The sequence below is a fragment of the Peromyscus leucopus genome, chromosome 1 (genome assembly GCF_004664715.2).
Source record: "Peromyscus leucopus breed LL Stock chromosome 1, UCI_PerLeu_2.1, whole genome shotgun sequence".
Taxonomy (NCBI): Eukaryota; Metazoa; Chordata; class Mammalia; order Rodentia; family Cricetidae; genus Peromyscus; species Peromyscus leucopus.
In genome coordinates this window covers 39,027,170-39,053,799 of record NC_051063.1, presented here as the reverse complement: position 1 = coordinate 39,053,799, position 26,630 = coordinate 39,027,170, and the positions used below count along the sequence as shown (strand labels likewise).

Below are 26,630 nucleotides of genomic sequence, written 5' to 3'. Positions count from 1 at the left end.
CTGGGTTGACAGCAGAATGTATGTTCTTACCTACATCACTAATATGTGGAAGGAAATGGCCTTCACCACCCAAAGCTGAGTATGGGGCTCTAATGTGTGGTTCTCAGCTCTGTCTGTTGCAAGCTCCTGGCCCCTGAGTTACCCCAGCCTAGTGCTCTTGAAAGTCTAAGCCTCATTATCACCATCATCGCATCATCTATGGACTTCTTAAGGATGAAAATTCTAGGTTCCTATCTCGACCTCCTGGGTCAGAAACGCTAAAGATATATCTGAGCATCCCTGTTTTAATGCCCAGAACACCAGTATTGCTACAACTACTGCAAGAATCAGAAAGGAAAGCTATTGCACCAGTTTAACTGAACCAGAATCACCTGGGTAGGGCCATGCTTTGGTGTTTAACAATTTTGACACAGTTCCCCAAGAAACTGTAATGTAAAGTCAGTGCAAGGAGCTTACATGGGAAGTAGACATTGAGCTAAGCCATAAGAGCAACTATGGAGTGTGTAGTAGAATTTGTATTCCCAGTAGAGAGCTTGGGGGAGGAAGCTGTGGTACGTATTTGAGAGATAAGTTCAGGCCTGATAGGTGATAACTCTCTAATAATACTCATTACAAAATAGGAAACAGTTTCAAATGTCTGACCACAAAGGAAACGAAAAGATGAGTTTATACATATGCTAATTAACTTAATTTAAATAATTGCATATTGTGCACATATATCAAAACATCATAGTGACCTGTATTCATGTCTGCAATTATAATTTTCAGTTAAGATACTATTCATGGAATTATTTTGTAATTTAAATGTCTAGATGATCAGTCGGTAAAGCATGGGTATTCTGACCTTATCCATCAGTATTGTGGCTTTGGTTTTCTCTCCCAGTGTCTGGTTCTGCTGTTTCTAGAACATCTGTGCCCTGGAATTCATACCCACACAGACAGAGGAGGGAAAAAAAAAAAAAAAGCCTAGGCTCTCAGCCCACCACTCTTTCCTGATGGCCAAGTGTGCTGTGAAGAGGCTGAGAGAGGAGTTCCAAATTGGATCTAGTTTCACTTGACACCAACCACAGGCTGCTTTCTGACCTGTGAAATGAGGAGCTGGATTAGACTGAGATGTTTCAAAGGTTGCTGTGTCCAGCTCTCCTGGGGACTGTCCTGTTGAGGTGAGCTGTCATGGATCCTGAGATGTTCCTGTCTGACCTACTTTATGTGAACAGACATGAAGACTGCTCTCACAGAGTGCTGCTGCTAAAAATAAGCTGGCCATCACGTGGCCTCCTTGCCAGTCTCCTATCAGTCATGTCTGAGTGTGGGTTCTAGGGGCCGAGTTCAGTGTCTTCCCTGGAGCTTTGACTGTGGCTTCGTAGTTCTCTTTGTTCCTGTGTCCTTGGTCTTTTCTCAGAGCTTGAAAAGGCTTCCAATTTAGGAGAACAATCACTGTCCTTCCCTTCAGCGTTTCCCTCAATCTTCGATGCCATCACTGGGCTCATCAGTTGTTATCAGATTAATGACAAATACGTCTAAAAGGAAACTGCTTCACACATTAGGCTGCTCTGACTAGGTTTTTGTTTTTATTTATTTATTTTTAAATCTCCCCTTTCTTAGAAGAAAGTGAGTGATACACAGGCAGATAGATCTCTCAAGCACAGGAGAGTGGGGTCTGTTCTTGGATATAAGATAAGTTTGTTTCGAAGTTAAAGAATGCTTCAGGCAGGGTCTTATGAAGGTTGTTTTACTGAATTTGTTTTCATTACTCATTGGACAAAAATTTACTGATGATTTTCCCTGTGACAAACCCTGTGACTGAATACATTGATAGATTATTTAACAATGAAATCTGAGGTCAATGATCCTCATAGGGATGCAAAGGTTAGTTAAACCTACTGCATGATCTTTTAACCCAAGGAGAACGCTGATATCTTATTAAAGAGCCCTCATGAAGAGTCATTTTCCAGAGACTGTGATCAGATGACCAGTCCACACAGGCCGAGGGTGCCTCAGCTGAACCATGTAATAGAGGGGCTTTTCCTGTCTGCTTCTCAGAAGACTGTCATTATCCGGCAGTCAGCAAATGTAGGATTGAGAAAAGGAAGAAAGGACAGTGGGCTATCGGGCAGGTTAGTGTATCTCGTTCTTCACAGAACATAATGATAGCTAAAATAGAGTCCTTTCCATACATCAGCTGGGTTTTAAATATTCACTGCTCAGCCAGTCTGGTCTCCAGGACTCTCTGAAGCTAGTGTGATCCTCTTATTTTATGACAATGGAAACTGAAGATCAGTGTTGGCACACACATGCAGAATGTTCTGGGGAGCTGATAGCAAAGAGAGGAAAAATTCTTCTTGATGAAGATTGATGAGGCCTACTCCAAAAATTAATTTTTCCCAATTGTGGTTGTTACGTTTCAGGAGAGCTGCATAGCAGAAGAATTCATGGTTGAGGAATTTAAAACTTCATAAAGATTTTAATAGATTGTATATGATTATAATATCCTAATTCTATCTTGTTCCATGGAATTTTGTTTTAAAGTAGCTTAATTAAAACCGGAAATATAACATATTTAAATACAGCTGCTATTGATGACTTGTTTATAGTATGGGAGTAATAACGTGTCCTGGTACAATTGTCTTCTACCACCTGATGCTCTGTAGAAAAGTCCCAAGAATTTTCTTCCATGCAGTTTCAGTGAGATGCTTATATCTTTGCCCTGTTGCAGACACTAATAACATGGAATATGATTTGATTTGGGTCAGTCTGAAAAGGACCTCTGCAGGCTTCTGAGCTGAAGGCTTGGTTGGAGCAGATAGGCTTCTAATAGGTGACTAATGAATTTAGAGCTGGATGGACTATTAAGATATGGAGCCTAGTTGGAGAAAGAACTTCACTTGGCATGTGCCTTGGGCTGGTATATCTTATCTTCAGACCTTTTCTCTGTTTCTTAGTCTCTGTGAGCAAAGAAGAACTTCCCTCTGTGAGAAAGAATTTCTCCATCATGATGCTCTGTCACCATAGGCTTCTAGCAATGGAGCAGCTAACAACAGATTGAAACTATAAGTCAAAATCTTCCTTTAGGCTCTTTTTCTTGTCATGTGACAAAAACCTGACAAAGACAGAGTGTTATTTCCCTTGTGGTCTGTTCTGTTGTGGATATTGGCCTTGGCCTGGTAGCATCCTCTGTTGCAGTGTTAGTCCCAGAAGATGAAGGAATTTGGATACTGGAGGTGGAAGAAATCCCAGGATCATTTATTCACTTGGTTGACATCTGAGTGAGCATGCCTCTCATGCATCTCCAGTTGCCCCTGGCATCATTGCAGCTCCTCTCAGGTACTGAAGACCTCTCCATTCTCACAGACAACAAGAGTAAGGCCAATCTACAGACAGGCTTTCCGTCAACTCTTTTATCTTTCACTTCAAAAAGCTCTACTCACTACTCACTATTCCTCTACCATTTGCATTCACCTATTTGCTCTTTTTATTTATTTCTGACATTCCTTTCTTATGGAATATCACCAATATAAGTGACTCCTAGTCTGAGTAGTTAGAAAGAAAATATTTGGTAAGATGAGAGACATATACCGAATATGCCCACAATGCTACTTTATGTACAATTTATATTTTGGGACAGGGACATGTTGGATAGAATTTTAACTCTAGGGCAATGGTTCTCAACCTTCCTAATGCTGCAACCTTTTAATGCAGTTCTTTATATTGTGGTGACCCCCAACCATAAAACTGTTTTTGTTGCTACTTCATAACTGTAATTTTGCTACTGTTATGAATTATAATGCAAATATCTGGCAGTCTTAGGCGACCCCCGTGAAAGGGTCATTCCAAAACCCACAAGTTGAGACCAGTTGTTCTAGAAGTGGCTGGGCTCAAATCCTATTCTCCCTCGGGATAGGTGCAGAAGCTTATGGCAGAAGTGTAGCTCTGGCTCAAAGCCACACACCTGGCCTAAGCCCACTCTTGCTGCTTCTTAGCTGGATGACTGGAGGCAAGTTGCTTAAGCTCTCAATGCCTGATTGTGCCTTCTTTAAAAAGAGGAAGAGATTGATTCCCAACTCCTAGAGATGGCATGAGAATTAAATGAGACCAGGATTTCTGCATAAGATAGTGCCCACCACATGTGTGTTCTCAGTATCTGTGAATTGTTATCATCATGTGGCTTCAGGCACATCACTTAATCTCTCTTATTATCCTCTTTACCACAGAGGAGAATTAGATGAATGGTACTTTCTTTAAAAACTCATTTCAACGATTAATTAAGATAATGCTTATGAATACCAAACACAATGTCTGATACTAGATGTTCTTTGTACTCATTAGCATTTGTCATTGTTATTGTGTGCACTTCCCCACACATTTCCACACAAGCATCCCTTGTGCGGCCACGCTCCCCTACCCCAACAGACCCCATGAGATATGTTCACTTTGTTGTTTTGTTTTGGGCTTGCTCTGTTGGCATATTGTTTACATTGTGTTTCCAGAGTGGGGCTTGGGACTTTAAGGAAAGGGACCTGATTGTGTCTGTTCAGTGTAATCTAATTTCCTGGTGAGATGGCATGCTCCAAAATAGCAGTAGTTCACAGGCTGCATGGAAGCATTATTGTTTGCACTAGGTGAGAAAATGCAGATCCAAGGACTTATTTTTGCTGCATTGTGAGCAGTGATGGTACAAAGTCCAGGCAGCAATTAAGTGTCTAGCAAAGGCAGTGGCTTTCTATGGGAGTGATTTTATCTCCCACCAGGAGATGGTTCACAAAATCTAGAATCATTTCTTGCTTGTCACAACTGCAAAGATGCTGCTGTATCTAGTAGAGACTAGAAATTCTGTAAACAGTCTGCCGTGCACAGCAGAAACCCCATAATAGAGAACTACTTAGTAATAGATTTTGACTGTGCTAAGCTGAGAACCCTGAGACTAATGCAGACTTACAACCAGACTTACCCTGGCATTTTGTGTTGGATTTGGACCTGGGGGTCACAGCTAAGGTTGTGCCAAGAAACCTTATTTAGGGCTGTTGGGTTTTCCAGGATGGAAATCCTCTGGGGGCTTCAAAACAAAACAAATAAACACTGATGCTGTAGATCCACCCTCATTGTTTTTGGCTTCACAGATCTAGGCAGGAAGCCTCAGACATCTCTTGGTTTCTACCTCTACTGAGGTAATTATGAGTAGCCAGTTTGTTGAACCGCTGGGGCCAGGACACTGCTAGAACAGAGAGGGGCCTGTTCCTTAAACGGAGAAGGAAGGGCTACTGTGGGTTTGGGCCAGGTGGATGGGGAAAGAGTAGGGGCTTGTCAGGGAAAGGGGCATAGAAATAGATAGGTAGGAGGTAAGCAGTCCATTGGAACTGCCCCATACAGAAGTCAGGGCATCTTTCAACTTCTGACTTGTTCCTTACATGATCTGAGATGAGTAAGTTCTCTATGCCTCAGTTTCTCCTCCAGTTAAATAATGAGAAATGATGCCTGCTATACTCATGTTCAAGATTTACTGTTAGGATCAAATGAAATAAATAAAACAAAACAAAATACATCAATAATCACTGGGGGAAACATTCCATTAAAGTAAGGTCTCAGTTGTTTAGCTTTGGGGGAAAAGCAGTGTTTCAAGGAAGTAAATGTTTTAGATAACTGAAGTTTTGTCTCCTAAGACATTATTGTTTTATTTTAATCAACAAAAAATAATTTGAGTTTCTCGAATTTATATCATTTGCAGCCCTGGTGTCATAAACTAAGAATGTGGGACATAAAGGCCCCTGCTTCATTTTTCACTGTGTCTTCAGCCCTTGGTGTAGATGTCAGACATCTAATGCAGCTGTAATATAGTAACGCCCCAGGGCTATTGGAAGCATGTGGATTAGTGATGTGGAGACTGAGTTTTGAATTTTAGCTCTGTTTGTCATTTTTCTACGTCTCTTACTCTCTCACTATCAGCCAGTAAATCTGTCTATTAATCAACAGTTGCTTCCTAACTTGCTTTTCTGACATGCCAAAGCCCGAAAAAATTAGAAAACTGGTGTTGAGATGGTTTAAACTGGGAGTTGCCAAGCTATGACAGAATAGAGCCATTGACCGCACCTGCAGTAGGTCCCAGAAATGACGCCTGTGATGATCATGTCCTACAGGTCCTGTGAGTTAGGGTGTACTGGATACTGTGATTCTGTCTTCTTCGGTGCATGCATGTTTCAGTGTGTGTCTTGGCCCTTGCAGCTGGGTTTCTGTGTCTAATACTGGCCTGGATGTGTAAGGCAGGAGACAGTAGCCCAGGTGTTCCTTGAGAAGGGTCTGTAAAGAGTGTCCACAGAGACTTCTTTTCTCTCCAGCACAGTGGCTGCACCTCAACCTACTGAGATTTTAACTACCATCTTCAGTCCCCTTGCCCTGCACTCAGCACCACACCACTCAGGCTGTGGTCTGGTGAGACTTCCATTCCCTCCGGCACTAGCCCTGCCACAGCCACCAAATGTAGTTTTTAACTAAGTCTCTATCATTGTGTTGACTACTAAAGACTCAGGAGTCAGACGTTGGTATGGAAATCTGCTGGCTCAGAGGGGCCGAGAAGTGACCAGCTGGCCTTCCTTTTGGGCTGGAGACCCAGCAACAGAACATCTCTCCACTTGTCCCAAACCAAAAGACTGTGAGTCTGTCAGTCTCTCCATACTCCTTCCTGTGGATATCGCTATCCTTTTCCCTGCCTCCTCTGTACTATCTATACCTAATTCCTGTCAAGTGGTTGATGGCTCTGCCCCATGATCCAAGGTTGAATTTATTAGCACAGTCTCGGGCTTCACAGTGTGATCAAATATCCCAAATATCCCAAATACAGACTCTTAGTTGACCTGAGTCTTCAGGTTTCTCTCAACCTATTAACCAGGAGAATTTTTTCCTGGTCACCATATTGAGTGCTTATAATCAAAAAAGTTGTTTGTAAAATAGGAAGAAAGAAAGACAGACAGGATCAGATGGTGTGTGTGTGTGTTGGGGGCAGGAGGAAGGCCAACAGAACAGACAGGAAAATGGAGTTCTATGTGTAAGACATAGATCTGGCAAGAATGAGGCTATTCAAGAGTGTCATGGGTTGAAGGTGCAGCTAGTTGTGGAGTGCTTACCTATCATGAGTATGCACAGGGCTCTACTTTCAATTCCCAGGACAAGGGGGAAAATGTCACAATTGAGAAGACAGATAGAAGATGATGGAGAAGGGAGAATCAGGAAAAATTTCGTAGCAAATACAAAGTAGTAGAGATAGGTTGAGGACAGAGATTCAGACTCAAAGTGTTATGTCATGGACTCTTTTTCAAGAGGCATTGACTCACTGACACCTCTCTAGGTGTATTGTGACCATTTCAAGTGGCAGTCTCTAAAACCAGTCACATTTCTAGGACTTCCAATGGCTGTACTCAACCTGTTTCTCCCTTTCTTCCCCAGGTCGGTGTCTGGATTGGATAAGGAGGCAGACCTGGTGCACATGGAAGTGAGGACAGCAGATGGATGTGAGTGCTGCTATTGGTCAGACTATGCCAGAGATCTGTCTGAGGTCTCTGTCCAACCCTGATTTGCATTTTAATGGCTTGGGAAGATGAAAAGCCCCAAGCTCCATTACTGCCATATCCATTCCTATTTCCCAGAGCAGAGGAATTGACTTCTGGTCCCAAGAGAGACTTTCATTGAAATGAACCCCCAGAAATGAATTTTCTGGGGATATGAGTTAATGTGATGTATTTTGCTGCCCCTGTTAGTAATTTTCTTAGCATCTTCAAACACTGGCCTCCAAAGCTCATCAGGGCATTTTATACTCAAATGGTGACTCTCAGGGGCCACCTGTTTTGACATATGAACCGTTAATAAGGACAGGTTTTCCATAAAAGTAATTGAGATTTGCAAAAATGTTGTTCATCTATTGGACAGATATTTAAAGATGACCTATTATATGCCAGGTTTTGTTCTTGATCATGAAGATACAGTGGTTAAAGTATTATTTTATCTGTGTGAACAAGAGGTTCTGTTCTAACAATGGAACCCCAAGAGTTCAAGTATATACCTTTGAGATTTTTCTTAATTTATTTGTCGAGAATTTTATACAAGTATACAATGTAATATCATATCTATCTCCCAGTTCCCTCTTGAGCTCCCCCTAGGTTCCCCCCCCAACATATTTCCCTTCCATCTTCATGCTTTCTTCTTTTCTCATTTTTTGTAACTAAGTCAATTTAATGCTGCATATGTAGGTATATATGTACATATATGTGTATATATATGTATGTATATATATGCATGGAACTGTCCACTGGAACATGGGAGATCTACAAGTGACCATTCCCCAAACAGAATGATTCCCTTGGCCAAGCATCTATAAACTGCTAGTGACTCCTCAATAAGGAGTGGAGCCTTGTGTACTCCTCAGCCATACCTTGGAAGGGGAAGCAAAAAGAATGTAGGAACTGAAGGATAGGAAAGAATGTTTTGAAATATTGTATTCAGTACATGGCGACTATACTCATGAAATCACAGGACATATAGTTACATTCACAGGACTTGAAAAAGATCGAGATAAACAAACTACAACTTCTTTGTAACATGTCTGACTGTATACATCTCATGTAGAATTTGTGTCAAGCTAATTGTTTTACCAATTGTAACATTTGAGGCTAGAGAGATGGTTGAGTGGTTATGAACACTGGCTGCTCTTCCAGAGGGCCAGATTTGGATTCCCAACACCCATATGACAGCTCATAACTATGTAATGCCAGTTCCAAGGGATCAAATGCCCTCTTCTGGCTTCCATGGGTATTCAAAACATATACACACACACACATAAAATAAAAACAATAAATCTGAAAAAGCCTTTCTAAAAACTATAATACTAACTTTCCAGAATTTATCATATTATAATGCTATATTTTCAAAGGAAAAATAAAGTCAACTTAGATGAAAATATATTTTATTCTAATACATAAAACCTTGTATGTTGGAAACAGATGCAAACAATCTAATTGAAACACAACAGGACAAGCACCTGCCTGTGAGTTGGATCCAGGGTTCTACTACCTTTATGCTGTGAGAACAGTGGGAAAAGAATCCTAATTTCTCTGCAATGTCCTCTGAAACAGAGTATTATCTATTTCCTGTTCACCTCAGAAGGTTCTGGGTTGAGTAAATAGCAGAGGAGCATCGTAGAACCCATGAAATGAACAAAGCTTGTGAGCATGTCCTGCTTTGACCTGCTATATCATCCAGAGTATATCACATTAAGAAAACTGGATATGCTTTCTGCCCCATTTAGAAATTAGTTGACCTTGGACAGAGATTTTGGCCTTTTTGTAATACCTCATCTATTGCTTTATATGTTTTTAATCAATTTGTTAACAAAGATTTTATTGTTGAGCAAAATTGACTGCTAGGCAGAATTTAGTTCTGCAAAAAACAAGCTCATCAATGACACAGGTAGCTTCATGTCATACTGAACTCTTCCTCACTGATAATTTCCAGGTAAAGCCAGGAAAGGGTTTTGTCAGGACACTATGGCAAGTATAACTAGACACTGTCAAATATTTTTAACTGTTTTCCCGTTCCTGAAATTTCTAGAATCCACACTTTAACCACACATACCACCATCTCTTGTTCCCATGCCATTATTAAGCCTCATTATCCAATATCTCATAAGTCATTGTAAAGCCCAATGCTATTTTATTTTTAAGCTCAAGGGCAATTTTAGTATTTAAAAGTAAAATTCCTGGGGCAGGCAAGCTATAAATCTCGGCAGCTGCCTGGAGGTGGAGAAAGGAAGTAGAGAGGAAAAATACTATGCTGTTTAAACCAGCGTGGACTTTAGGCAGCCACATGCTGGGGAGGGAGGGAGGCTTTAGAGCAAAAGTAAGGACGCCCAAAATATCAGAAAAAACATACTCAGATTCTGGCCAGCATCTAAATAAAAAGAGACAGAAAGAAGGGAATGTTGTGCCTTTCTGCTACAGGCCTCAGCAAGGTGGGCAGGCCCAGCTAGACCTCACAGTGGCTCATAGCGACTACAATGGGGGCTGGGATTCTGGCAGGCAAAAGTACAGACTCCCATTAAACACAAAATGATTCTGCCCATACATTTAACGTGGCTTAAGGTGATCCTGCCTTCCTAAGTGTGGTTCCTTGGCCTGATTGACCTGGACCAACTGGACTGTTAGGTCTCACCCAGGCCAGAGATTCTATTCTCTTGAGCAGAAGGAAGTTTTTCTTAATGGGCCTTTATGATACTCTTACATTCACCCATCTGAAGAAGTAATCCTAGCTGATATTATGGAATTGGGTGATGACCTATCTGGCTTCTTCCAGCTCAGTGGGGACATTGAGTGAGGCAGTTGGGCTACCCTTCCAATGTGCCTATCTAAAAGACTTCCATTTGTATAGCAGCCAGGAAGAGGGAGGAAAGGAAGTCTTTGACTTGTGCCTGGAAGGAGACATGGGGGAGAAGTAGAGGTAGGAATTTTTATCCCAGTACTTCTTAACAGCATCCCATGTAAACATAACAATGAAATGGGCTGAGCTCAGTGTCAGATTATTAGTCCATCAGACTAAACTTTAAATCCTTGGATCATAGATCACTGACTCTTAAAATACCTGTTCTTAGAGCTGCATCACTCTCTAGAAATTCAGAAGCTAAGATGAAGTGCAGAGGAAGCTTAGTTACTGGAGCTGCAGACCAAGGGCCTTTGCTTTAATTAGAGTGGGTACAATGAAACTTCACTTTATATTGGGGGTACAGGGTTTTCTTTGTTTAAAAATACTTCAGAATTATCTTTAAGATGTTTTTAAGAATTGTTTTTTGCTTATACAGAGTGCTTAGTCCAGTCCCATGCAGGCTCCACAGCTTTTGGTCTAAAGTTCATAAATTCCTACTAGCTTGGGTTGGTTGTCTCTGTAGATTTCTCCATCATGATCTTGATGCCCCTTGCTCATAGAATCCCTCTTCCCTCTCTTCGACTGGACTCCTGGAGCTTGGCCTGGTGCTTGGCTGTGGGCCTCTGCATCTGCTTCTATCAGTTACTTGGATAAAGGCTCATGTTTGTTTTTCTGAGTCTGGGTTACCTCACTCAGGATGATATTTTCTAGTTCCATCTAGCCTACAAATTTCATGATGTCATTGTTGTGTAGCTTGGTCTGTTTGAGGGGCCCCTGACAGTGGGATCAGAATCTATCCCTGGTGCATGAGCTGGCTTTTTGGAGCCCATTACCTATGGTGGGAAACCTTTCACAGCCTTGATGCAGAGGGGAGGGGCTTGGCCCTGCTTCAACTGAATGTTCCAGGCTTTGCTGACTCCCCATGGGAGGGGATGTGGGTGGGGGAGAAAGGCTTGGGGGAAGTGGGGGGAGGGATGAGAGGGAGATCTATGATTGGTATGTAAAATGAATAAAAAATTTCTTAATAAAGAAAAAAAAGAATCACTTTTCAGCATCATTTTCTAAGTTGTCAACATAGGATAACATGTCTGGGTCTAAACTGGAATTTAGGTTCTCATTTTCCTTCTGTGTTCCAAATACCTAGTATTTAGGATCACAGATTCTTATCAAAGATACCTGGGTTCAGCCCCCAGTTCTGCTATTCGCCTAAGGTCTCAGATGTGGAACACAGGGAAATCTGTCAATTAACTGGCAACTTAGTAAAGACATTTAATAACTTGGAGGTGGTGATAATGAAGTATTCAGGATTACTGCTCCTTATTGTATTATTGCATATTATTGCAAGATTTAAATAAATTAAAGCACATGACCCTAAAATATTGGCCAACTGAGAATGAGCTCCTCAAAATGCTGTTCTTGTCATTGTTATCACCATGATCACTACCACCATCACCTCCTCAATCCTCATCACCACAACCATCATCAGTACCACCATCATCAATCAGCGCTACCTCCACCATCATGCAACATCATATCCAGAGATAGATTATTCCATTAGAATTAGAAACAGCTTTCAATTAAGTCAGACAAGACTGCCATGATGTTTGAATGCCTGTAACTTTGCTAGCTTGTTCCCTGTGTCATACAGAGGCAGAGATTGCTGGAATTTTCCTGTATTAGAAGTTTCACTAGATCTTGAAAGTCTTAAGCACAACAGATGGGGTGGGAACTACCTGTTTTTGTTTGGTTTTAGTATCCACTGTGCCTCCCATGTTAAATTAGGCCTTTCCATCAATGTCACGTCCTTTGATTTGCACTTCCTGTAAGTAGGTTAGCTCCACTTTCCAGTCCACAACAAATAGGATTAGAGAAGCTAAAGAAGTTTCCAGAGTCCCCTTGAATCTGCTTCTTTTTATGTGTTTGCATTTGAGAGTAATGTTGTTATTTAAAATAAACAGCTCTTGGGTATTTCTCAAGAACAGACCTGAAGAGCTGAATTTGCTTTTTGTTCAAAATTTTAATTCACTTTTTCAACTTCTGACAATATGTATATTACCCAGAGGGATAGAAGTTGAGCGAATCATGGAAAGTTCTTTTCTCTGAGGTGGCAAGAGGCCTGATGTCTAGGAAGTTTGAATATTTAGTAATCTCAAAGGCAAAGTGTAATCACAAGCCACTATATAATTCAACATAACAAAAATGTATAGGCTTTTAATAGAATTCAATTCTGTTTAAGTACCACTTACTGCGGGTTTTTATAAAGCCAGCCAAAGAGAAAAAGATGCTTACAGCCATGGTTCTGCTGGTATAAGGAGGTAACTCTTTTGAGAAAGCCTGGAAAGCCCGACCTAGACTTTACTGTGGCATTTGTCAGTACAGATGGGAAGCTCACCTTTCTGAATTCAGAAAGTTAAAAGCTGTCTCCCTGAGCCCTGCAGAGCTTCTGGCAGGAATGCAGCCCCCATGGAAAGAAATGAGGCTCTGGAGGGTGTTAGACTTTCTCTCTGACCAAATTCCGGGATGCTTGTGTGCAAATCCGGGTTGCATTCATTTGTGAATACGCTGCCTCTGTCATTGGCCTGGGAATCACTTGAGAAAAGGAACTAGTGTTTTCTGTGTCCCAGAATAGCAATGAGTGTCTGACGCCTGCAGCTTCCCTGTGTACCTTGGTTGGATACAAAAGAAATGAGTGAACCCATCTAAGGCAGCCCTTCACACCATGAGAAACTCCTGTGCTGTAGGTGAGGATGCTTGGAGACTGGCCCAACCTGGCATAGGAGGGGCCTTCCCTAGACATCCTGCTACAGTACACACCTCCTTGGAAATTGGACCAGATATTCCGGAGGTACCAAGCAGATCCTTCTGCTCATGGTACAGAAGACACATCGTTTGACTGTGACTTTTAGTTTTGTAAATGCAGTCACCACATCAGCTCTTAGAAATGCATGACAAAGATGTTTTCCATTTAGAAACATATTAGTCATCGGCATTCACCATTTGGAAAATCACTACCTGGTTTTCTCATAGGGGTATCTAAATGAGTATCTCATAGGGGTATCTAAAATGTTGTTGTTTTGTTTTGTTTTTCCACTTGGGGATGTTTCAAATAAAGAACAGAAAATTCAGTCTCAATAATAATGTTGACATTCAGTCAGTTACCCAGCATGCAGTTTGGCAGTGTGGGTCAGAGGCATTGCCTACACTCAAGTCCAGGTGAAGTTATTGAGTTTCCTAGGATTCCCTCTTTACATGGCATACTTTCCCATCCACAGTCTAACCTCAAAAGCCATGTCCCTTTTTTTCTCCTTTATTTTTCCCATCTAAGGCATCCTTTTTTCTTTTGCATATACCTGGCACTTAAAGGGTGTCTATAGCAATATAAACTCAGGATATGACTTTAGTATTAACTGCTGTGGATATTGTTCTATATAAATAAAACACTGATGGCCAGTGACCAGGCAGGAAGTAGGTTGCCAGGCAGGAAGTAGGTGGGACAAGGAGAGAGTAGAATTCTGGGAAGCGGAAGGCTGAGGGGAGAGACACTGCAGCCACCACCAGGACAAGCAGCATGTAGAGATGCCGGTAAGCCACCAGCCACGTGGCAAGGTATAGATTTATAAAAATGGGTTAATTTAAGATAAAAGAACAGTTAGCAAGAAGCCTGCCATGGCCATACAGTTTATAAGTGATATAAGCATCTGAGTGATTATTTTATAAGTGGATTGTGGGACTGCGGGGCTTGGGGAACCTGGAGAGAAGCCCTCCAGCAACAATTAACACACACATTTCTTCCCTGACAGTGAAACAGACTGTTCTTTGTTACTAGTGGAGTGTATGAGGGATGTGCATAACTAAACTCCTTTCCTTTTTCTTTCCAGTAAAAGTATAACTGGCATTATACTTTTAAAAATTTTAATTTAAAAAAAATGTATTCCACAATACGCTCAGCATTTTAATACATGATATAGTGAATCCTGGTAACAATCTTACATTGTTGACCCCTCCCAGATGAGATGTGCTCTTACTCAGTCAAGGGTAATTAATACAAAGCAAGCCCAGGATTTGGACTGCCTTGCCCTCAAGTATCACATGGTGATCCATCAATCTGAGTCTCTTCCTGTGTCTGGTACCTGGTGTTACTAAAAACAAACAATCAAACAAGGTCAGGTTATTAAAAGCTTGTGTGGGGATTTCATTGTATATGATAAATACCCTTCTGGGTTTCATTATAGAACTTTTACATATAGTCATATTTACCCTCATTTGGGAAGACTATCACTATACTTCCAACTTGAGATCCTTTAGGAATGTGGAGCCTAAGACAAGTGGTATTTCCTGCTCATCCTTGACCCCCAAAGGTCTTCCTGTGACCCTCAGTTATTTCTGATTGGTAGTCAAGACTGCCTGATAATTCACCATTCTCCTACGACTGAGTTCTCATTAGGCAGTGGGTACAATGGTGCTCATTATTGTATCTTTGAGTTTTGGAAAATCAAAGCATTGAGACTTCCAGTACATGAGTCTGGCTAAAGACGACAAGGTCCCTGAATGTTAAGTGGATTTCAGCAACTCATTTTAGTGCTTGTGTCCTGTTAAATTGAACCTGTCATCCCATGCGGCACAGTGGCAAGCAGAACCAGAGCCAAGAAGTAGGATGCATTTGGCACTGTCTCCCCCTTGTCACGGGCCAAGGTTTGGGTAGGTGTTGATTTTGTTTGGGGTGGCCTTGAAAAGACTTGATTCTTCTTTCAGAGTGTTCAAATGCAAAAAGCATAGTAAATAGCCAAGAAAGAATGAGTCTTTGCATGACTATAAGCCAGTGTCCCTCCCACATGTACCTTTGATTACCAGTGTGAAGAGCTTCCTGAGACACTGGCTGACAAGGACACAGGTTGTCATGTCGGCATTTGTGATTTTTTTACACACGTTTACAGCGGCCTTTCGCTGTATTTTGGTGCTTTATTCAAGGAGCAAATTAGTAAGCTGGTACATATCCACGAATATCCCTGGTGAGCTGCCCCTGTGCTCAAAGCACAGCCTGGGATCCCTGTCTTCTCCTTTCCTCTCAGCAGGAAGAGGGAAGCCAGGCCACCCTTGGCTTAATCTACTAATGATTGCAAAGGAGGGGAGACACTCAATGCCCACTCAAAAGTACTGGAAAACCGATCTTACTGCATGTTCAGGGTCTGGGGCTTCGAAACGTCTGTCTCCCTCATGAGGTGGACGGGAATAACTGAGAGGGCACAGGTGGGAAGAAAGTCACTCTTGGGTCTCATGTGGACTGTGGTCTTGTTTGTTTAGCCACACAGTTGTCCTGTACTACATTTGAAATTTAAATTGCCCATAAAAATTAAAATCAGAATATTTCACCTTAAAAATAAACAGACAGCATTACTGAGAAATCCAGAAGTTCTCATGCCAGCTTGCCTATAATGAACTAGAGCCAATTATTTTGAGAAAGGGTCTCATTAAAGCCTGGGGCAGCCTTGAACTTGTGATCTGCCTGCCTCAGCCTCCTGACTATTTGAGATTATAGGCCTGAACTGCCAGACCAGAGCTATGCTTATGGATTGTTGATAATCATCATCATCAACAACAACAACCCACAAACTTTCTTTGTTATTTTAACTTTAAAGGGAAATTAAGTATGAAGAAAAAAATGATTCTCCACGTATAGTTTTAAAGCAAACTACTTTTCATTTTGACCATTTATTTTAGAATCCCATAAAATGAACAGTAACTATATTTAAGGCAATTTACAGGTTGATTTTTTCACAGAGACATACTTGTAGCTTTTTTGAAGGAGAAAGAAATTGAAAACACTGTTTTGTTGGATAACTGTCATCAGGGGTTGATGCACTTAAGAGTAAGAGATTGTTTGATTGTTCAGCTATAACTCTTACTATAAATGTAGAATTTTTTTGCAAATAGTTATACAAGCTTCATGTTAATAGTAAGTGAAAGTATTCTTGTTACAAACATAATAAAGATGTATATTATATGAAAACCACAGACAATACTACAATATTATATAATATCTTAAGTCTATCCCAATCCCAAAGTAATCATATCTAATCTTTATATGAGGCCTTGAGATCATTACTCTGTATAATTATGGCACAAGCCTATGTACCTAAAGAAATATTTTAAGTCATTAACTAGGCTATACTTGTACATGATGGGAAACACACATTTAAAACATGGTAAAACAATGCATATGGATGAAGTCTGTTGACACATATGTAGCTAGCAAATCTTTCAATAACAGCATGAGACTGTCATATATTATATCTTAGCTCATTCAAATGTTCCTTAATTCATGAACGTTTAGCCTATTTTCAGTTTTTCATTGCTGTGAATAATGTCACAATGAATATTCCCGCCTTACCTCTTTGTGAAAATATATGGGTCTTTTTGTAGAAATGTTCCTTGAATTAAAATTGGTGGTATAAAACATGTGCATGTAAATTTCTGATAGCTTCTTCAAATGTGTTCTTCCAAAAGTTAAGTGAGTTTATTCTTATTAGTAGTAGATGGGATTAACCCCTTCCCCACTCTCTTGACTAACTTAGGTATTACCCCCATTTTGGGGGTAGTGATATCAAATTCTTTGTACAAGAAAGTAAAATCTCATTATTATTTAAAAAAATATTAGTCTGTGATTCCCAATAATGTCCATCTTTGTGTGCTGCTGGGGCCTTGGCTGGTCACTTACCTTGCTGCTAAATGCCACCCTGCCTTTCTTTTTCAGATGCCCACTACCTCACCTGCAGGATCCAGGAATGTGCTGAGACAACTCGGAGTGGCCCCTTTGCCCGCTCCATTGACATCAGCTCTCTGGTTGTCCAGGATGAGTATATCTTCATTCAGGTGAGTGTTGCCAGTGCAGCTGATGGTAGGAAGGGAGACAAGGTGAGGTTGGCTGCCTGCTAGGAAACAAGGGTGTCTTTCCCGAGAATTCGAAGGTGTGGAGCAAAGACACTGTCCTTCACTCACTCCTTGGTTCCAGACACTAGGGAGACTCCAGACTTATGCTGCACTGTGAAGGTTTTCTGGGTCAGTGTTCTTCCCTGGGGATTTTACTTACCCAGGGAATTCTTCAGTTGGATTGCCACTTCACGATAACAGAGCTGTCTTGAGATGGTTAGGCTGGGGTTTGAGGTTATTAAAAGTCAAATGTCTAATGGACTTTGACTTTAAGTAATTTATCAAAGCCATGTTCTATTTCTGTCTAAAGTGGCTTGTCTAACGTGGAAGTGAAATCCTGCAGTGAATTAGACATCACCAGATTTTGCTTTCTGGAAAAGTCTAAAACTTACTAAATTGTCCCTTCCCCTTCCAGAGCTTAATACTTTTTAGAATGTCCAATTCTCAAAGTCTTTTCCAACAAGAAATCGACTAGTAGAGGAAACTAAAATTTTTATGTTGAGTTTTGCAGTGTCTACTTTGTAGTTCAAGGAGATACAAAATGGAGGGAAAATGTGGAAAAGTAAAAGGCAACACTCTAAAGGAAGAGAGACAGATATAGGAAGGTAAATGGTAGATGAAGGTAAGTGGTAGATGACTGATAGATAGATAGATAGATAGATCATTCAATAGATAGATGATAAACAGACAGACAGATAGATAGATGATAGACAGATAGATGATCGATAGACAGACAAACAGATCATTTGATTGATAGATAGATAGATTTATCAAACGACATTTGATGACAACCTTCAGTTTCCCAACCTACTTTTCCATTGTTTACTCTCAGTTGTTTTGCAGATGGTTTCCCAAAGGAAACTTGAACTTTGACACAGCCCTACATTTGCTCCTGAAAGAGCTTCTCTGCCTGTTCCTTAGCCTTTCAGTCCAGGTCAATGGCATCTCCTCTGTGAGTGTGCACCCTGGCTTCAGTGCACCTTAGAGCTCCAGATTATGTTTCTCTAGCCCAGGGCTTATTAGAGTTATCCCTGGCCAAATGTGGACAGAATCCTCTCCTTTCCAAATCAAATTTTACACTCTGGAAGGAAGGACGGTATTTTAAATTTTTATGTCTCTCACTGTTGGCCCTGCAAAGTTTCAATGCAAGTGAATATTTGCTGTGTTGATGGAAACCCAAGAGAAGTAGCCTGCCACCCCAAATCAACCTGGAAGAGAGAGTGGAAGTCAGCATCTCAGGATTGATTCTCAAAGTCACAGGATAGCAACAGCTTCTCATTGTCTCATTCATTGGTGTTTACTGAACACAAACCCTGCAAAATATGCAGTGCTAGCCACTACTCTTTGTGTGTGTGTGTGTGTGTGTGTGTGTGTGTGTGTGTGTGTGTGTTCTTCTTTGCTGTACCTGCCACCTTTGGAATTGACAGCACCAATTTTATTTGGGCTGTGGTTTGTGCGTCAGGATTTGGAGAGGAGGCAATGAGGCTCAGAGGGCCAGTCCTTGCTGGAGGAGTCTCTCTCTCTTTTTTTTTTTTCTTTTTTGGTTTTTCTTTTTTATTATTTTTTAATTTTATAATTTAATTTAATTTACATATCAGCCACAGATTCCCATGTCCTCCCTCCTTCTGCCTCCACCCCCTCCCTCCCCCCAGCCCACCCCCATTCACATATCCCCCAGGGCAAGGACTCTCCTGGGGATTCAGCTCAGCCTGGTAGATTCAGTGGAGGCAGGTCCAAACCTGGAAACAGTCACTACTCTTGATATTCCTCAGATTCTTGCCCTTGACCTGATGCCTTTTGCTCCCAGGACTTACTGCCTGAGCACTCCTGTGGGTTTCAGTACTGTCTCCACATCCTGATGCCTTTAGGTCATGGAGCCATGACCTCCGTCATGTGCTGTAGATGCCTGGGGTAAATGGCTTTCTCCACATACCAGGGTGGGTGCTGTGTGTCAGAAACACAAGATCAGCTTGTGCCTGACACAGCTGATGACATACTCAGTATCAACCCATTTGGGGCATAAACTAGTATCACGCTCACTCTTGCTAAGCTGAAGGAATCGACATCTGTTAGCTTCATCCATGGTTTGAATGTTTACTTCCATCCCACTCTAGTTGCCATGGTCCCCATATAAGGTGATTGCTTTTTTCTTTATCTTTGCTGAAAAATTTAAACATGGGAGCATGAGGTGATTTATGAATTTACCAAACTGACTGTCCTTTTCTTAATGATGAATGTGGCTGAACTATTTTTGGAAACATGCCTTCAAATTTAGAGTGTTTAGATATTCTTCTGCCCAATGTGTTTCATAATGTATTCTTAACTCTTCAGTTAGATGCACAGTTTTACAAAAAATAAAAAAATCCTAAAACTATTTTTTATTATTCTATAAGCAAAGACTTTTTAATTAATTAGCTTGAATTTTTAACTTTGCTTAAAAGAGGTGAGCTGCAGGTTTTCACAGGTTTAATTAATTGTTAGGTACATGTGTGGTCTCTCCTCTAGCTGCTGGGGCTAGGACAAGGAATACAGAAATTTCTTGAATTAGTAGAATTAATTTTTGTAAGAAACACATACACAAAGAGAGAGAGAGAGAGAGAGAGAGAGAGAGAGAGAGAGAGAGAGAGAGAGAGAGAGAAGGAGGGAGGGAGATGGAAAGATGAGATGAGATAAGATGTCATGGGTAACATGGGCGTTGATTTAGGGCACCACAGTTTCTCAGGCTCTGGTTTGCCCCACTTATCTGTGTGACTTTGAAATCAGCTTCATTTGCCTTTTCTATTAAAAAAAAAGTTAATTGTAGCGCCTATTTCTTGGGTTGCATTAGTACTGTGTTATATAACAACCTCTGTAAAGCGTCACAATGATGCTAGAACAGTTGTGTTCTATGAACATGTACTATGCCTTTTATCTTCTACTATGATAAGCTTATTTCTTTATAAAATGTGTCACAAGATGGTGGATGCTATGACTAAAAATAAACCAGGAACTGGATGTTGGGGTATATTGCTATTGCTGTTTTACCTAAGACTTAATGACTTGACCAGAGACAGAGTGATAGGAAACATACAGCTAAGTGTGTAGGGCCTCTCTTCCTTGAACCATGCATGCAGCAGGGCTCAGATTCTTTAAGAGGAGCAGTGGAGTTATCATGGCTGAATAGACAAATTGGAAGGTTGTATACTATATGTGATAATATTTGGAAATCATAAAAAAATTGAAGGATTAAGAAAAGAGAAAAGATCCAATCATTGGTCCCCAGAGCACACCAATATTTACATTCAGGAAGATGAGAAGGAACCAGACAATAAGACCACAACTAAGAGTTGAAAGATAATGTCACAAAGGTGGTAGGGTGCTCTATTGACTGATTCATTTTTGCTCATAAGGCAAATGGCCATGAACGTGGAAAAAAAAGTGAATTTCTTTAATCACTAAATAACCACAGGTTAAGTACTATTACTTGAAGCTATAAACTATTCAAAATTGAAATTATATAACAATGCCAATAGTCTACAGTCAGGCTCCACACAGAGTAGTCCATGTGTCAAGTGGTTTTCCATTGGAACTTAATCAGCTCTTCCCCTGCCATACGAGTTCTGCCACTCGTCTCTTTAGAAATGCCACATAAGCCTTACGTGCCACTGTGTGCTCAGGGTATAGTTATAGCAACTTAAAACTCTAATTATTATGGTCTGCCTTCCTTAATTTCCCATCTGTTCCTTTCATAGAACTGAATATTTTAATTTTAATTTTAACTGCATACTTTAGGAATATAGCTATTTACAGAATATCTAACCTTCTATTTTGGGACAATGGCTATTGATTTCTTCTTGTGAATGATAATAAACCCAGTGAGCTGCGTGCATTTCTCTTTTCCCTCTTCTCATTGATTCTTCCACCACTCACTTTAAGATGGTTACAGGAATTTCTATTGTTTGTCTTGCTGTCTTAGTATGTGACTTTGGTAGACTTGTTTATTTTGTGATGCACTGTGGATGAAGTGTGAAATGGGGTGTGCAGTGGCTTCTCACTTTGTTCACTTTCCAATCAACAGTTGCCAAGTGAGTCATTTAGCACATGTGTGTTCTGCGTGTCCCACTGTTCCTGCTTGATCTTGGTTGTGTAGGTGTATATGTTCACCTGTCCCAGTCAGGCTTTGGGGGAAGCTCCCCCATTTAGCTCTCACTTGTCTGGTTTGTTCTTTGATGGACTCTTGGGGACAAGTAATTCTTGGATGTGGGACTACTCTTACCTTCCCTTGTAGTGGGTAGCCATTCCAGCTTTGATCTGGAAGTTCCAACCCCCATTGAGGCTTTGGTAACTGTCACACCTACAAGGCGGGGCCAAAAGAGGGCCCTAAAGACTCAAGATCCAGAAATGCCACCCTCTCTTGGTTCCCAGACCCTGGACACTAGAGGTAGACTGAGCAGAGTTCTCCAGAGAACACCGCCAGACTGTGCAACGTCTTCCCCTGACCCTGTAACCTACCTATCCCTTCATTTGTAAGTTATGCCACTAAATAAACCTCCCTTTTAATTACATGGAGTGGCCTTAATAATTTCACCAATATTCCCTTGTGTGTTTGAGTGTTGCTTTCTCAGGGTCTACAATGCATGTATTGATCTCTTTCTCTGCAAACTTGGCTTTTATTGAATGCCTGACTATGGCTAGGTCAGAGCAATCTGAGATTCTCTTCTTTGAGATATCTTGTTTTGGTTTTCCTGGCTCTCATTTAGGGAGAGGGGTGTTGCTTTGTTTATTTTGTTATCTCCACCCCCTGGAATTTTTCATCGTATTTGTGAACCAATTACATGCTCATGTATGCCTTGTGGTCATCATCCTGTTTTATCCCTGGGAATGTGTCTCTTTCATTCAAATGATTCAATTTCTCCTTCATTTTTATTATCTTAAAAGCTGCTTTAAGATATCTTGAAAGACACATTTTTACTTAAGTTTCATGGTTTGAACTCTGTTTCTAGAGGACCCAGGTGTGTGAGACAGAACTTCCAGAATGAAGACAGCCTTTTATCCTGCCCCCAATTTGAGCAAAATGAAATAAACTGCCTTCGCGCTGTGCTTAAATCAGTATTTAGTAGTTTACAGGATCGTTCTGTCTAATTGTTCTGGTTGAGCTTCTTTTCTGAATTTAGCCAGATTATATTTTAATTTTTCCTCCTTCCACCAATGCTAACAATAACAATTGCCCTCCTCCTCCTTGTTGTGTTTTCCCTTGCCTCTTGTACTTCTCTTTAAAACCCTTCTCTCACTGAAGTGACCTAATTATAAAGGTTAGTGGTGTGTGTGTGTGTGTGTGTGTGTGTGTGTGTGTGTGTGTGTGTACTTATGTACATATGTGTGCAGGTACACATGTTTATGAAAATATAGATGTGTGCATATGTGTTTGGAGATCAGAGAACAACTTCAGATATCATTCCTCAGGTTCAGGTTCCATCTAAATTTTGAGCCAATGATCCACCTGTCTCCACCTCCCCTGTTCTAGAATTACATTTCATACCCATGCCCAGATTTTTTTCTTTACTTGTGTTCTGAGGGATCAAATTCATGTCTTCTGTTCAAAAGGAAAGCACTTTACTGAGTGAACTAACTCATGCAATCCCATGCAGATGGTTAAATACATACACACACACACACACACACACACACACACACACACATTTTACTTGCATCTATGGATATGTACTGTGTGGCTGCCTGGACCTGAAGAGGATATTGACTCCCTTGTAACTGGAGTTACAGGTGGCTGTGATCTACCATGTATGTTCTCAGGATCAAATGGAGCTGTCAGGGAAGGGCAGCCAGTGCTCTTAACTGCTGAGCCAATTTTTTAGCTGTCATACAGGTGGTTCATAATTATAGAAATGTGGCTACAATTTGTTTGCTTCATGGAATAATCATTTTTTTTAATATTTGTAATATTTTGTTTTCCCGTCTCTTTCTCTCTTTTGTGTTATTGAACCAGTTCATCATTCTTATACCATTTATTTTTATTTTCATAATGTGGTGATATTTTGTTGTACTCTAATAAAACTTACCTGAAGATCAGAGGACAGAGCCAGCTACAGAGTTAGCCTTAGAGGTCAGGCAGTGGTGGCACACACCTTTAATTCCAGCACTAGGATCACACACTTTTAATCTCAGTACTTGGGAGTCACATACCTTTAATCCCAGCACTAGGAAGGTTGAGACAGAAAGTTATATGCTGGGCAGAGAAAGGAATATAAGGCGGGAGGAGACAGGAATTAGGCCCTTTCGGCTGAGGACTCAGAGGCATTCAATCTGAGTATTTGTGGAGACAGGATCTCTCTCCTCTTTTCAGCTGAGGAGTTGGCGAGGTGAGAAGTGGCTGGGGCTTGTTTCCTTGATCTTTCAGCATTTACCCTAATATCTGGCTCTGGGTTTTTATTATAAGACCATTTAGGATTTGTGCAACATCATATTCTTTTTTATTTTTAATATTTTATATGTATGGGCATTTTTGCCTGCATGTATATCTGTGTACCACTTGTGTGCCTAGTGTTCATGGATGCCAGAAAAATGTTTAGGATGCCCTAGAACTAGAATTAAGGATGATTGTAAACCCCATGGCTATAGGGGTTGCTGGGAATCAAATCCTGGTTCTCTGGAAGAGCAGCCAGTAATCTTAACAACTGATCCATCTCTTCAGCTCTGTGTCTTTATATTTTTAACTATTGCCTATTTTTAATTACCTGAGTCCCTTAGGCCACAAAATACCAAAAATCTAGGAGTTTTATCTTATGAAAGATCAGGGTCCCATTTCTGTTTATCAGGAGTCTTACTTCATTCTCGGTTCTGTGCGATTCAACTAATTTTTTCTCTAAGCAGTTTTTCTTATAAGGCAGAACCTTCTGTAACGCAATTCATATGGCTTCCTTCCCACATATATTGTATTTCATGGTTAAATTTTCATTAAGTGTGGAGTTTGCATTGCTCTTTCTTGTTTGGCTTGCTGCTGTAGGATGATTTATGAGGAGAAAGGGGAGCATTATAATTACTTGGCTATTTAAAACCATTTATAAATCCTTATCATGTGTTTCTGAAGTGTTTCTATAGTTTACTAACTGGTTTCTTTGCTCTCAGATCAGCACACCAAACCCCTAGTGCCTTCACAAACTCCTTCCAAAGTCCTTTATTTAAAATAAAAATCAATGTCCCCAGACTCAGTGGCTGTTAATCACCTGCAGGGTAAAATCCAATTCCTTAGCATTGTCTGCAAAGAACCTCCACAGTCAGGGCCCTTCGATGAATCAGCCTCAGAATAACTCCTCACTTTTACTTCCCAAATACTACCTCCCTTGCTTTAATTAACCCTCCAATAAACATGGAGCTTTTTAGTCTCTATGCACACATCATGACGCTTCTCACCACCCATGTGTTTCCTGTATTTTCTTTATGCTTGGGATGCCTCTCTGGGAGACAAACTCAGCCATTAAGATTTAGCAGTAGGCAGCACTTTCTTGAGCTTCCCTGGTATTCTCAGTCTGGATTGGATCAAGCTCCACAGCTGCCTTGTTACCTGTTTCTATTGTATCTTTCAGTCAGGTCTGTAAACTATGAGGATCTGACTACATCTTATTCATCCTTGTTTCTCCTGCACTTCGAATAGTGACTGGTACTCAATAAGTGTTTACTGGACTGAACTGAACTGAGGAGATAAGCCAGGTTCTTATTTTCAGGGCGTGTAGTTAGTTATCTTTTCCAAGCAAGGAGATCTTGTTTCTGCACCTAACAATATAAGACAACTTAAGGTAATTGGCAATTGCTCACTGCATAAGAGATGTCTGTGTGTAGAGCGCCTTTGCATTTTTTATAAAACCACTGTCCAGGAATTGCCCAATGTGTTATTCAGTGCTCCTTTCTATTCATTCATTTAAATATATTAAAATACATTCGGCCCAGTGGAGAGCACGGACAGCTAAACAATTATAATGCAATGTGATGAAAGCTGCATTAGTAGGAAACACATGTTGCTCTTGGCTAAGTGAAGAACTCTTCACCCTGTCCTGGATGAGTGTCAGTGGAGGATTCCTGGGGGTGGGGGAGGCTGGGAGTACAGGTGAAGGTGGAGGAGAAAAAGCACCACACAGAGAGGACAACAGGTGCTTCGGTAGAGACTCAGGACCTATGTGCCAGGACCTCTCTACCCAAGGCTCTTTGTACTTGTTGGAGATAAGAACCTTCCACTTTCTTTCATCAAATACAGATAATGTTGCTTACCTTTCTTTCTAGTTCCTAAAAATCTCAGAAGTAATCTGATTTCAACCCTAGCAGCTCCCAACATCCCTCATGCTTTTCCATCTCTTTCTTCTTTATTGTTGTTTGTTGTAAGACAGAATCTTGCTATATAGCCTAGGCTGGCCTTGAACTCACTATTCTCTCCCACCTCAGCCTTCTGAGTGTTGGAATTACAGATGTTTGCTGCCACATCTGACTCTACCATAGGACATTTTGATAGCTTCATTTTCTTTATTTTATTTTTTCAGCTATTTTTAATTATTTTTTGAGTGTGCATTTTAAAATAATGAAAAACTACCTCAAGTAATTTCTGAAACTTTGTTTCTGGTTTCTGGTCATTTGTGAGAGTATAAATTTGAAAATTGAAATAAGGATCAGGACAAATTTTATTTATGGAGAAGGTGAGATTGTTTTGGTGACCAAGACCTGTTTCTAAATGTTTACAAGGGCAATGAAGATTCGTTTTTGTTCTATGAGTATAGATGCCTCAGTAGAAGAAAACTAGCCAACTGACAAAGTCACTTCTCCATGTTTTAAGCTCATAGATGATGCCTGACAGCATCCCAGGATACCAGGCTGAAGAGCAGTATGCTAGCCCAGCAGCCTCCTCTCAGGGAGCAACCATTGATAAAGCTGTAGAGAGCAGCTCAGCCTGAGTCTAGGTCTCCATGGCAAGCTTGGCCTTAAGGACCGTGTGTGCTACTGAAGGGCCTTTGCTCTCCCTCTGGAGTTTGGTGTTGAAGGTAGAGTTTTGTAGAATTAGACCATTTGTTATACAATTTTAGCAAGTGGATAACAGCAAGTTTAGCATAAGGTGCTTCAGTGGTTCATGAGTTTAGGAAAATTTTCCACTTGATTTTTCTAGTATTACTATTTTAAGTTTAGCTGTAATGCCAGCAGAAACAGAACTCCAACAGGAAGAACAACAGAAAACAACAAAGGAAAGTACTATCAAAAGGTCCAGTCTATCTCTTTACCTTTCCAACATGCTGGGGACAAATGGAACTTCTGACAGCTTTATATTAGAT

At 40.7% G+C, this 26,630-nt stretch overlaps 1 protein-coding gene across 1 annotated transcript in view; it reads left to right on the top strand.

Moving 5' to 3' along the window:
• The window catches only part of Sorcs3 (sortilin related VPS10 domain containing receptor 3), a 615,406-nt gene that overhangs the window by 436,671 nt on the left and 152,105 nt on the right, over positions 1-26,630 (top strand). The window contains exons 6-7 of the mRNA XM_028874644.2: positions 7,435-7,499; positions 17,150-17,268. Of these exons, the coding sequence (XP_028730477.1) occupies positions 7,435-7,499; positions 17,150-17,268 (184 nt within the window). The remainder of the gene's footprint in view (positions 1-7,434; positions 7,500-17,149; positions 17,269-26,630) is intronic.